The sequence below is a fragment of the Saccostrea echinata genome, unplaced genomic scaffold (assembly GCF_033153115.1).
Source record: "Saccostrea echinata isolate AGI-Se365-2 ecotype Australia unplaced genomic scaffold, CSIRO_AGI_Sech_v1 ptg000054l, whole genome shotgun sequence".
In the NCBI taxonomy this organism is placed as follows: Eukaryota; Metazoa; Mollusca; class Bivalvia; order Ostreida; family Ostreidae; genus Saccostrea; species Saccostrea echinata.
The window spans coordinates 41,783,436-41,797,500 of NW_026889803.1; the positions used below are offsets into that span (position 1 = coordinate 41,783,436).

The window sequence follows — 14,065 nt, forward strand, 5'->3', positions numbered from 1 at the left end:
CAATTATATACGTCAATATTATGTAATTTGATATACTTATTTAGAAACTTAATTTACTTATAAATGAGGTTCTTTTCGTTCGTTTTTCAAATCCCCCTTTTTTGTTTCCCAGATAAAAGTAACAAAGTTTGTCTTTTTTTGCACAAATTAACACAGGTACTTGTTCCTGTAATACTTTTTAAACCCACAATGTAATAATAATTAACACTGACGCAGGCACTTGTTTCCGTATAATACATCTTTTTAACCCATAGGTTAGTATTGCGCTTTGGATTAAAAAAAATATTACAGGAACAGGTTCGGCTGTGGAAATTTAAAAATAAGTTGTTAGGCTAGTTACATCGTTGGAACCGCGCTTTGTTACAACGCAAAATGTAAAAATATTATAAAATGGGATTAAAATCTTGTGTTATTACACTTTGCGTCGAGATCAACGTAGAATGTAAGAAAACAAAGTCTAACATATATTTTAGATTATTACATTTTTTGTTAAATCACAATGCGTCGAGTTCATCGCAAAATGTAATATTTAATGACGCAAAATATTATAAACTGAGATTATTATACATTTTGCGTTATTACATTTTGCATCGAGATTAACGCAAAATGTAATTTAAAGCCAAGTGCATGTAATAACATTCTTTTTAAATTATTACATTTTGTGTTATATCATGATACGTCGAGGTCATCGCAAGACGTAATTTAACTCAAATGTAAAAAAAAAAAAAAACAAAAAAAAAAAACAAAACAAAACAAAACAAAAAAAAAAACAAAACAAAAAACACGTACACTTTTTTTTGATTATTTAGTACAATAATTTTGTGTCGAACTTAACGCAGAATGCAATATAGTAGTATGTTATGACCGCTTTTTATCTCCACAAATAAATGTATTTTTTTTATATAAATCGAATAGAATTTATATTTATATACAACTTACACAGGCGCGGATCCAGGAATTTTTTTCCAGGGGAGGTCCACCGAAGTGAAAACAAAATTTTCAACCCCATAGTTTCTTGACAAGCAAAAAAAAAGGATCCCTTCCAATACGCATTAAATCCAGAAAATTTCTTGACAAGCAAAAAAAATAAAATAATAATAATAATAATAATAATAAAATCCATTTCCCAAACTTGAAAACACCTTTTTCGTGGTGTCGATGGTAGTTTTTCTAGGAGGGGGGGGGGGGGGTGGGTGGGGGGGGGGGGTCCAAAGTCATTTTTTTTATTTGCTTCAGTATATACTTTTGATAACTCTGCAAATTCCAGGGGGGGGGGGGGGCAAGGTCCGAACCCCCGACCCCCCTCTAGATCCGCGCATGCTACATGATTATGTTAAAGCCTTGCTGTAATATTTTATTGTAAAGTCTTTAACTTGTTGTGCCTCAGAAAATGGTTTTTCCCTGAATTTGGAGGGGTGTTTTTTCATAGTAATTATTTCAATTTGCGTTAATAAAATGTGGAATGTTAGGAACAAAAAATGTGAATATCCATATATTTATATTTTTTTAAATACCATATAGTATTGACAGATTTTTGAAACATCAGGAAATGTGATTTTAAAAAGTCATCAATTCAAAATATAAAATAATATTAAATCCATAGAGTGTGTTATTTCATTTGCCTAAACCTCGACGCAAAGTGTAATAACGCAAAATGCAATAATCCAAAAAAATTGCATTTTGCGTTATTACATTCTGCGGCAGCGTTGACCTCGACGCAAAATGTAATAATTCAAAATGTAATAATCCAAATGGTTTATATATAGAGGATATTCATTGTTTTGTAGATGAATATGGAATTTATTTCACGAGTGGGACAGGATTTTTTGATATTTTCACGAGTGCGAAGCACGAGTGAAAATATCAAAAAATCCTGTCTCACGAGTGAAATAAATTCCATATTCATCTACAAAACATTGAATTTTCTGTTTATTACATTTTCTTTGATTTTGACTTTGCCTCAGTCTTTTCTCAACACAGTGCCATAGGCTTGACGTCATAGTTGAGCGGTTGAGACGTCATAGCTTAGCAGTTGTGTGATTGAAAACATTACATAGCATGGATTTTAGCAACATATTTGGGAAGAAATTTGCAGTTTTAGCTCTATCAAGATGCTTAGTTACTATTTCTACCTTATGACAGGCCAGAAATTATTTTTTACTTACTTTGATATCCTTTCACACTGTGAGAGAATATCATTTTGGTATCCTTTCACACTGTGAAAGAATATCACTTTTATTCAATAAATAAATCACAGTATTTCACTGTTGAAAATGTAATAAATATGTTTATATATTTGGCGTCATTATATTCTGTGTTGATCTCGACTTTAACTGTAATAATGCAAAATGTAATAATCTCATTTTATTACGTATTTCATTGTAACAACTTTTGTTTGAGACGAATGACTTGGTGCAAAGAATAATCCTTTGAAGTTTCAAAACGATTGGTGGACAGTTACTGAGAGAATAAAAAAATAAAAGTTTTCATATTTCGTTCGAGTCTGCTTCCATGGTAATGGTCGCCAGTGAATATATATGGAATGTTGAAAGCATGTACCTAAACTTGATAATTATCAATTCTTTGTTCAAAGTTTTATTAAGGTTGTCCCAGCTTTCTGAGTAAAATATTTGTGGAAAAAATTATAGATGGAGCAATTGCAATATTTCGCCCCGATCCGAGGTGACAATGAACGTAAAGGAGGGGTTGGAGGCTCATTCTCTACTGCATGAACAATGCAATGTGAACACTTTAAAGAAAATATTGAGTATATACTTGTAGTGCATGTATCCTTAATGGAAGAGAAGAAATTAGATGTGTATTACAGTGTTGATGGAAATTCTTTATTGACCAATAGGAAATACTTCTGAGGTACCAACTAGCTTAGCTTCGCAACAATGTGGTCAGTGTACTTGATAACAATACCAGCCCACCTTACATACCCTAAGTCCAGTCCGGGGAGAAACAAACACCTTATCTGACCTGTGTAGGTCAAAGACTCTGTAGAAATCAGTGTAAAGTCCCAAAAAATTAAACAGACCATCCGCAGAATGACGTTCATTTCAGTTTTCTTGACTTTTATCTATTTTTTACGATGTTCTGGTGCTTTTTCTCGCGACAGTATGCCGGTAAACGGTAAGTTGATATTCATTTCCCTAACAGCATGCCGGTAAATGGTAAGATGATATTCATTTCCTCGACAGTGTGCCGATGAATGGTAAGTTAATAGTCATTTCCTCGACAGTGTGCCGGTAAATGGTGAAATGATATTCATTTCTTCAACAGCATGCCGGTAAATGGTAATATGATATTCATTTCCTCGACTCAGGCCCGTAGGAAGCAATTTCAGTTGGGGGGGGGGGGGCACAGCCATACATTTTCAGTTGAGGGGGCACTACGAAAAATTTCCCGACAAGCAAAAGAAAGGTCATCAACTATCAAAAATTCCTTTACAAGCAAAAAAAAGGTCATCAACTATCAAAAATTCCTTTACAAGCAAAAAAAAAAAAAGGTCATCAGACGTTTTTATTGAGGGGGCACAAGCATATAGTATCTAAGTTTACTATAGTAATCTATATATCGGCAAAATTATTGGGGGGCACGCCCCCCGTGCCTCCCCGGTTCTTACGGCCATGGTCGACAGTGTGCCGATGAATGGCAAGTTAATATTCATTTCCTCAACAGCATGCCGGTAAATGGTAAGTTGATATTCATTTCCTCGACAGTGTGCCGGTAAACGGTAAGTTAATAGTCATTTCCTCGACAGTGTGCCGGTAAATGGTTAGTTGATGTTCATTTCCTCAACAATATGCCGATAAATGGTAATTAAGTTAATATACATGTATATTTATTTCCGTCCTCCAAGCTAAAATCCTGCTTTGCACTAGAACATAAAGTTCAAGTTGCCTATCTTATGACTTTAATGAAAAGGATAAATGAACTACATGTATTCAAAAAATTATTTTCTTAACTTTTTGTATTTTAGGAATGAAACATTAATCTCAAAGCGCTTGTGCCTTTCATTGATTAAAGTAGAAATGATGATTGCCGATTCATGGAAAGGAGAAAGTATTTCTTGATTTCACTTTAAATGTGATAAAATTCTGATTTTAGATTGTCAGGATGATCCAACGTTAAAGTGCTGGTATTATGATGATTCTCAGTGTACAGGGATTTATGAACCCTTCGCCAGGTTACATTGTCCTCTGAGATGTGGGTACTGCCCAGGTATGAATAACAAAACAAAAAATTATCAATGTAGGTTTTATTTTAAAGTCTCCAATTACATGTAATTCTCATTCATAATGAAGACATGAGATTTTTAGATTATCTATTTAGGAAAATCCCCTCCATGTGTCGACAATGTTCCCGACTGTGTTGATTATGGAAAAGAGATTTGTGGGAACGGGAACTTCCAGGGATTCCTGAGGGAAAACTGCCGTAAATTCTGTGGCTACTGTACTGGTAAGTTCATAATTTACTTCTAAGCACAAAGGCTTGAAGTCCAAATGAATATCACCTGTTTAAACCATACAGCTGAGCGTACAAATGAAACTTTTACCCTCGTTAGTTAAAATTAAGTGATTATATAATTGGATGCAACAAGTCATTGTTCTTCATATATTATCATTTTTAAAAGTATATGAAATCGGTTTTCGGCCTGACATGGGGATGATCTGAGCGAATCGGATCGAACACCCTCGACTGGTGATAACAAAAATGACTGTAACACATTCCTACAAACAATTTTACATTAACGTTTATGCAGTTTCTAGTACTACGCAAAAAACAACAACAACCACCCAGATACCCTCGACCACAACAAAAACTGGTACAACACCAGCACCAGCTACAACCAAAGCTGTTGTCTCCACGACGTCCACGACACAGATGATGTTGCCCACGGGAGCAGGTAACACCTATCGACTTCGCAAGCCATATAATGCATGGTTTAATTATTAAAATAATAATAAACTAATCAGCTGCATAGTGATACATGTATATGATACAATATTTCCACAGATTGTCGAGACGTACGGAGTGATTGCCAGAACCATCTTCATGCCTGTGTAGGGGTGTTCAAAAGATGGGCCATGAAAAACTGTGCGGACACTTGCGGATATTGTTCAAGTATGTTACCCTATACTACACTACATATGTGCACTTGCCATTGGTATTTTTAATTTGAGTTATGGAAGTGATCTTATAATTATGGTTAAAGGAATATTCGCTCTGAAAGTTTGAAATACATTGTAACTTGCAAAACTTCGATGAGGAAAAAGTCACGAATGTCGAGTACAAAAAAAAGACAGAGAATTCTTAAGGTATTTTTGACAGATTCTCCACTGTGTGAGGATACTGTAGACTGTACTCGTCTACCCTCAAGTCTCTGTACGGAAACAAGTCTGCGAGACTTCGCCATGACGTCATGCAGAAAGTACTGTGGATTTTGTATGTAACTTAATATATACAGTGATATATCGATTAATGAAATTTCAGTGCATGATTTCCGTTCTGTTGCTTTTTTATGTAATACGAATCTTCCTTTTTCAGGTAGAAATAAAATGACACAATCAGCAAATATGACAACACAAGCTGTTCCTATGACAACCCCTCGTGCATCTATGACATCAACGATTACCATGAAAATTCCAACAAAAATTGTCAAAACTACATTTCCAGTTACAGGTCTTTCTCATTCATTTTGTCGGTCTTTTATTTCGTGATCTCTCAAATATATTAAGAAAAACCCGCCCTGTTTCTTAGAAACCCTGTGTATAAAAATCTGTTGGGAACGATTTACATATGTATGATTTTTGCTTTACTTAACTCTCCTTTTACTGTAAAATCATATTTTCGTGGGGTTAAATTTTCATGGTTTATTGAAGAAAAATAAATGTTTAAGGGGATTTAATTCTGTGGTTGAAAAAAGGTTATTTATTTCATATTTGAATTTTACATATCGTGGAGAACATAAATTCATGGGTCTTTTCATACCACGAAAACAACGAAAATTACCCCCCCCCCCCCCTCCACACGAAAATTGATTATTTCACAGTATAACATTATTTCTCTACATGCATTATTAAAATTTCTTACACATTTCAATTTCTTAAATTGTATTTTTAAAATACTGGCAAAAACTTAAGCTGATCAAGCCCCCCCCCCCCTCCTCTGGAATTTAAATGGACAAATATTCAAAAATTGACCTAAGACCCAACTGAGAAACAATGATCTCTGGTAAAGTTAGTAAGATTATATGAAAAAAAAGTTCTGTGAGAACCCAATCACATTTTGTTCCTTTTTTCCCCCTGGGGAAAAAACCAAATAAACCCTTGTTAAAGACAAAAATGTAATAAAATGCAAAGCAAAATATTTCAACTCCATAACCCTAAAAAGCTTTTAATATTCTCCCAGTTTAGATCTGGTAAATTATTTTATCACACTGTTTACTGCAGTGTTATCTAACTTAACATGATAGCAGCAAAATGAAAATGATATATATATGCAGTTTGTGTACTCTACAGATGGATGCCCAACCTGTAGCAATGAGAAAAACCTAACAGTTTGCTTAGAAAATGTCACAAAATGTGGATCAATGGATGAGGTAGTCTTCTTGAAACTAAAATATTTGTCAAATTTTGAACAGTCAGTGAATGATTATATAGGTTTTATAATCTGGTTCCCGAACAAATTATATTCAATAAAGAAACCAATACAGACTGTGTGTTTCTTAATTATTGCAGGGATGTAGCCTAAATCTGCAATCAGGGACAATAACTGCTGGCTGTACAGATAATATGTGGGCAAGTGTAAAATAAAATGGACATGTTTTAACCATATTAATTAAAATCAAACACTCTGTAAATTGGTTGCGTTAACAATGTTGTTCATCAAATTTACATTCATCAGCATCTTTAAAAGAATATATTTAATATCTTTCAGGCATGTTTAAAATTAGAAATGATGAATGATAGAGAATGCAACATTACCCAGAGGTCTGTTCCTAGTTCTAGAAATTACACCTGTAACTTCTGCTGTCAAGGAACCATAAACTGCCCAGCTATATACACATTTCAATCAGGTATTACTGTTATGTGAGAAAAATTGAATTTTTTTTTATAATGAATAATTCAGAGAATTTGTGTGTATATTCATATAACATTGTATAATATCATAATTGTATATTTCAGATCTTCCTGCTGATGTGATTGGATAGCCAGAAACATTTACCAGTACATTTAATTAGCATACTACAATGTATATAAATATGCATGTAATACATCAAGGAATGTTGTATATACTGTAACTCAGATTTCATTTGTCATTTTATTATCTGATACATCATCAAAGTAACTTTTCAAGATATACAAGATTTTTTTTTAATACAATTATACCATTTTAATAAAATTATCACATTAACATTTAAAATTCAATTTGGTGTTAATCTTTCTAAAAGGTGTAGTATTTTTGCCAATTCAATCCAAACAATCCTCCTTCAAGAATTTTCCTTAGCTAATAGAAAGGAAAAACAATATTCAACATATACACATTTCCTGTAAATGTGATTCTACAACAGGTGATGCTGGAAGCACATGAAATATTTAAAAAAAAAAGACAAAAAATGGAACATAATCTCATAAATACTAAAATTAATATTTATTGCTATAAAATTAAAACTTGCAACAGTATAATTCTCACTGTCGAATCTACAATATTTTCATCTAATATAGATGTTGAACATGAAAACAAAACAACAAAATGCAGCAAAAGAGGCAATGTTAATCCATGAGAAACTCTGGCAACCATCAAAAGCAGGTCAACATTCACTTAAACAAAATTAATATAGTTCAGAAATAAGAAAGGGATAAATATCACCCTCATTTAGCATACAATAGAGATGTCAAAATTCCAACAATTCAAAGGAAAACTTGTTCATGACAATATCAACTAACAAAATCTAAATACAGAGTAAGTATTATGCAAACTTTGTTCAATATCGAAAATGTTTCAAGCATTTTATTTTATTATTTGATTTTACAAAGAGTAAATTGCAGAATTCTGTATAATGCACATACTCTTTCATGGTATGAAGTTTTAAACTTAATTTTCAAAAGATGTATTCTGACATGAAAATTCATATTCATGTATCTGAGAGCTGAAAGTAATGAAAAATTCCAATAAATTACAATAACTATACAGCTAAATGTCACACCTGTTTTAAAGTAGAATGAGGACATTAAGAATTTACTTTTTTCTATAGTTTATACCTCCAAAAATTCTTATTTAGCACTATTTCAAAAGCCAACAATATTCTACAGAACAAGAGGCCCATGGGCCACAACGCTCACCTGAATAACTTTGGCCCTGCTGTTCTTCACGAAATGATCTTTTTGTAATACCTATTGTGGCCCCGCCCTACCCACGGGGGTCATGATTTTAACAATTTAAAATCTACACTACCCCAATATGTTTCCATATAAGTTTCAGCTTTACTGGCCAAGAGGTTCTTGAGGAGAAATTTTTCAAAGATTTTTCCTATATATTTCAATGTAAAACTTGGATTCCCTATTGTGGCCCCACCCTACCCCAAGGGGTCAAGATTTGAATAGTTTTAAGAATTTACACTGCCCAAGGATGCTTCTACAAAAGTCTTAGCTTTTCTGACCAAGTGGTTATTGAGAAGAAGATTTTTTTTCTATATATTTCAATATAAAAATTGGATTCCCTATTGTGGCCACGCCCTGCCCCCAGGGGTCATGATTTGAACAATTTAGAATCTACACTACCCAAGGATGCTTCAACATAAGTTTCAGTTTTTCTGGCCCAGTGGTTCTTGAGAAGAAGATTTTTAAAGATTTTTTCTATATATTTCAATGCAAAACTTGGATTCCTTATTGTGGCCCTGCCCTTCCCCCAGGGGTCATGATTTGAACAATTTAGAATCTACCCTACCCCAGCATGCTTCCACATAAGTTTCAGCATTTCTGGCCCAGTGGTTCTTGAGAAGAAGATTTTTAAAGATTTTTCTTAGTATTTCAACGTAAAACTTGGTTTTACTACTGTGGCCCCACCCCTCCTCCGGGGGTCATGATTTTAACAATTTAGAATCTACACTACCCAAGGATGCTTCCACATAAGTTTCAGTTTTTCTGGCCCAATGGTTCTTGAGAAGAAGATTTTTAAAGATTTTTTTCTATGTATTTTAATGTAAAACTTGGATTCCCTATTGTGGCCCCTCCCTTCCCCCAGGGGTCATGATTTTTACAATTTAGAATTTACACTACCCCAGCATGCTTTCACATAAGTTTCAGCATTTCTGGCCCAGTGGTTCTTGAGAAGAAGATTTTTAAAGATTTTTTTTCTATATATTTCAATGTAAAACTTGGATTCCCTATTGTGGCCCCGCCCTTCCCCCGGGGGTCATGATTTTGAAAATTTAGAATCTACACTACCCCAGAATGCATCCACATAAGTTTCAGCTTTTCTGGCTCAGTGGTTCTTGAGAAGAAGATTTTTTAATGACCCCACCCTATTTTTGTCTTTTCTTGATTATCTCCCCTTGTAAGGGGGTTTGGCCCTTTATTTTAACAATTTAAATTCCCCTTCACTCAAGGATGCTTTGTACCAAATTTGGTTAAAATTGGCCCAGTGGTTCTTGAGAAGAATTTGAAAATGTGAAAAGTTTACAGACGGACGGACAGATGGATGGACGGACGGACAGACGACGGACAATGGGTGATCAGAAAAGCTCACTTGAGCTTTCAGCTCAGGTGAGCTAAAAACAAATCCAAAATATAAAAAAATAAATCTTTCTTGAGCAAATGCCACTCATGTGTTAATGCATAAAACACACATTTTTAAAATTACTAATCAGGTAAAAAAAAAAAAATCCCAACATTATATGTGGGTTTTAACAAACAACAAAGAATATCAACAAAAGTGTCAATAAAAAATTGACACAACGAGTATCAAGCAGTTTGTTTTGTACTGGTTTGTAATTTTTTTTAATTTTTTTTTTTTTTTTGAGATTCTTATGCTAATACCTCTTTTTATAGTTGTACAGTCACATTTTTCAGATCATTTCAAATTCACATGCTTTGCACATCAATTGATCTTGGACTTGTTGTCTCACATGCAGCAGATAATAATACCCCAATAAAATCATAACATAAATGTAAATAGGAATTTGAAGGAGTAATGAATTATACACCTCTTGATATGTGTTTATATACCGGGTAAATTGTTTTATTTTGCACTGATCACTAATACACTATACTACATATCTTTTGAAACTCTAGAGAGTCTCTGAGGATGGTTTAGTGTTTACTTCATGGAGGGCAACACCCATTCTGTAAGGGGCACCTTTGATTCTTTCACACACTGCATAGACACGAACCTCGTCAGATAATAGGGGCCACCTGCTTTGTCATTGGTTCCTGTCAAATAAATAAAACTTGATGTTACAAACTTCTTCATCTGCTGACAGCCAGAGCAGTCAGCTGAATCTCTGTGCTGTTACACATGAAACACATTGTATGAGGTAGAATTTAATGCTTATACATGTAGTAACCAGTTCTGTTTTTCCTTTAAGCATGCTCACAATTCATATGAAGTCTCTGTCTTACACTCTCACAGTTATGATAAAGATTAAAATTGTGAAAAGACACAGGAACAAAATTACTGTTTAATGTTTTGTAAAGCTGAATATTTTACCAACCTGACAATCGATCTCCCCCGAATGGTTGCTGGCCCACAACAGATCCTGTTGATTTGTCATTGATGTAAAAGTTTCCTGCCACATCTTGGAAGGTATCCACTAACTCCTCCCTTACTTTACTGTGTAATAAAGAAGTATTAATAATAAAATGACATTTTAAAATATTTTACTGAAGTGTGTTCTCCCTTCATTCTCAGTATATATTTTGCAAATGATATAATTTTGACCAAGTCTAAATTGGAAAGAGGAAAGAAGGGACATATTAACTGTAATTTCAAGAAGCTACATACATGGTCAAGTATATATAAATCTTCCATTTTTTCTTACACAACTAAACAGCTACAAATGGATGTTAATACATTCACCATGCAAACTGACTGTAAGGCCTAAGAAAAAATGTATGTCTGTTTACGGTTATCCAACCAAACCTAATTTATGTGCCAACCCAAATTTTCTTTTTTTTTTTGGTTGTAAAATATCGAATATGCAAAATAAAAACAAATTCTTACCTACTGACCATATTTTTTTTTATATGCATGTAATAATAAACAAACATATTTTTTTCTTAGGCCTAATAAAGACACATGTTCTATAAGCTTTAACAAGTACTTACGGGTCCTTCACAAAAATAGCTCCAGTCAGAGCAAATGGAGAGGTCTTGGTAGCCAGCTGTGCATACTTCAGGTATTCATCATCAGGATATGGAAACACAGTCAACACTGGGCCAAAGATTTCCTTAACAATGGAGAATAGAGAGATGATTCACTTCAAAACAAGTCTGTGTCTGCAAAATGCTTGTACATGTAATTCTCATCAACAGGAAAAAAAATGCCTTGTACAGTGAGACTAATTGCTAATTGCTGAGCATCTTCGCTAGCCAAGGGTTTCTGATACGCTACTCTCCTCATAAGCCCTTGGCATACGGTGTTAAAAAAAGTTGGGATTTTTTTCTCAAGCTGTGATTGGAGTTGGTCGACATCATTCGACCAATCAGCAATTGTTTTTTGTAAATGACGATATTTGCGTTCGGGATATATCTTGACTCTTTAATATCGGGAATGAAAAACGCAAGTAAACAACGATCCGTAAGATAACATGCCATTCTATGAGTCATCCAATATCTTAAGCTACGTGCAAAATATGTGATTAAGAATCTATACTGAAGATGTAAATTTGCATTTGAACTTGTTTAATAACAAATCAACATAACTCAATACCTTCTTGTTAATTATTCTTTAAAAAACATTATATTTTTAAATACGCTTTTTATTTCTGTCGATGACGCAATCTGTGCGTACCTGGTAAGAAGCGTGATCACGTGACGAAAACAATCCCGGCTTTTGTCAGCACCGTATGCCAAGGGTTTATGAGGAGAGTAGCGTATCAGAAGCCCTTGGCTAGCGAAGATGATTGCTGAGATACATGTACAAGTATGTCACAGATTTACGGAAGCGTATTAGGGCCGCAGCAGTATCTTTTATTAATTTGTTTTAACAAATTACTAATTTGTTATAACAGATTACTAATTTGTTATAACAGATTACTAATTTGTTATAACAAATTATCAATTTGTTAAAACAAATTACTAATTTGTTAAAACAAATTACTAATTTGTTATAACAGATTACTAATTTGTTATAACAGATTACTAATTTGTTATAACAAATTACTAATTTGTTATAACAAATTATCAATTTGTTAAAACAAATTACTAATTTGTTAAAACAAATTACTAATTTGTTATAACAGATTACTAATTTGTTATAACAGATTACTAATTTGTTATAACAAATTACTAATTTGTTATAACAAATTACTAATTTGTTATAACAAATTATCAATTTGTTAAAACAAATTACTAATTTGTTAAAACAAATTACTAATTTGTTATAACGGATTACTAATTTGTTATAACGGATTACTAATTTGTTATAACAGATTACTAATTTGTTATAACAAATTACTAATTTGTTATAACAAATTATCAATTTGTTATAACAAATTACTAATTTGTTAAAACAAATTACTAAATTGTTATAACAAATTATCAATTTGTTATAACAAATTATTAATTTGTTATAACAGATTACTAATTTGTTATAACAAATTACTAATTTGTTATAACAAATTACTAATTTGTTATAACAAATTATTAATTTGTTATAACAGATTACTAATTTGTTATAACAGATTACTAATTTGTTATAACAAATTATCAATTTGTTAAAACAGATTACTAATTTGTTATAACAGATTACTAATTTGTTATAACAGATTACTAATTTGTTATAACAGATTACTAATTTGATATAACAAATTATCAATTTGATATAACAAATTAATAATTTGTTATAACAAATTGGTAATTTGTTATAACAAATTAATAATTTTGATAAAGTGAAAGTGTATACAGATCTATGGAAGCCAGATGAGATCAGAAATCTTTTTATAAGTTGGATTTGTGAAAATAGTAAATGTGCAAGCTCTGCAGCTACAGCTTTTGACCAATATGTTAATCTGGATTTACATCTTTTAGCATTTAGAGTTTTCACTGTCAAACATTATTGTTATAAAGATACAATGCATTAAATTCTTTGGTTACTTATTCTTAGGAGCTCTATTTGAATTTTGTCCTCCTCCCCCACCAGGGCTCCGTCCTTGACTCCCATTTACCAGGTCATTGCATCCCCGTTCGTATGCTAGGAAAAAATATCTTATCAAAGACATGTTATTTGGAGAGGGAATTTTTCCCACCCTGAATCAACATGTTCATTATAATATTTTTTTTTCAATATGTCTTTTATTTTATTTCATTTTACCCCCCCCCCCCCTCCCTCTCTCTCTCGATTCATTCTATACATGTACCAAATGATTTATGCCTACTGTTCAATCCAGTTTATGTATCATGAATAAAATATATTTTAAATTAAACCGCCGTTCCTAATGCAAAAACCTGAATCTGCTCCTCTGGTTATCCTCCTTGGCCCCAATTTATGCTGGGGGCAATAAAGGCAACATTGATAAAAAATGAATTTGTAGATAAATTATCATAGAAAAATTGATAAACACTCTGTAATAACCTTTTCTGAAAACGAAAATAAACAATATTCTTGAGTGGGTAGTACTTCGTAAAATTTGAATTTAGATACCTTGTGAAATTTTTTCATGTATGTATGTATTTTTATAATCAAAATACGTGCCTTTTGGAAAAGCCCTCAAAGTCCCACTAAAGCCTTCATAACTTATTATTGGCTGAAAACTTTGACAGTTGTTTCTTCAAATTCATTTGTAATTTGTATCCTGGTTGTCTCATATAGGACTACTCATATATTTTACAAGAAATCG

At 32.7% G+C, this 14,065-nt stretch overlaps 2 protein-coding genes across 2 annotated transcripts in view; one reads left to right on the forward strand and one right to left on the reverse strand.

Moving 5' to 3' along the window:
* The first annotated feature begins 3,685 nt into the window (after window positions 1-3,685).
* On the forward strand, window positions 3,686-7,219 carry LOC133204891 (uncharacterized). Its single transcript, XM_061340634.1, has 11 exons — window positions 3,686-3,698; window positions 4,114-4,227; window positions 4,339-4,464; window positions 4,769-4,912; window positions 5,023-5,130; window positions 5,338-5,451; window positions 5,554-5,688; window positions 6,528-6,607; window positions 6,747-6,812; window positions 6,946-7,084; window positions 7,194-7,219. Exons 1-11 carry the CDS (start codon window positions 3,686-3,688, stop codon window positions 7,217-7,219), a joined length of 1,065 nt encoding a protein of 354 aa, XP_061196618.1.
* A 96-nt stretch (window positions 7,220-7,315) lies between these two features.
* Window positions 7,316-14,065, reverse strand: part of LOC133172050 (delta-1-pyrroline-5-carboxylate dehydrogenase, mitochondrial-like) — a 27,757-nt gene continuing 21,007 nt past the window's right edge. Inside the window, exons 13-15 of the mRNA XM_061306854.1 lie at window positions 11,334-11,455; window positions 10,721-10,839; window positions 7,316-10,439 (exon numbers count right to left, since the gene is read on the reverse strand). Of these exons, the coding sequence (XP_061162838.1) occupies window positions 10,327-10,439; window positions 10,721-10,839; window positions 11,334-11,455 (354 nt within the window). The 3' untranslated portion in view covers window positions 7,316-10,326. The remainder of the gene's footprint in view (window positions 10,440-10,720; window positions 10,840-11,333; window positions 11,456-14,065) is intronic.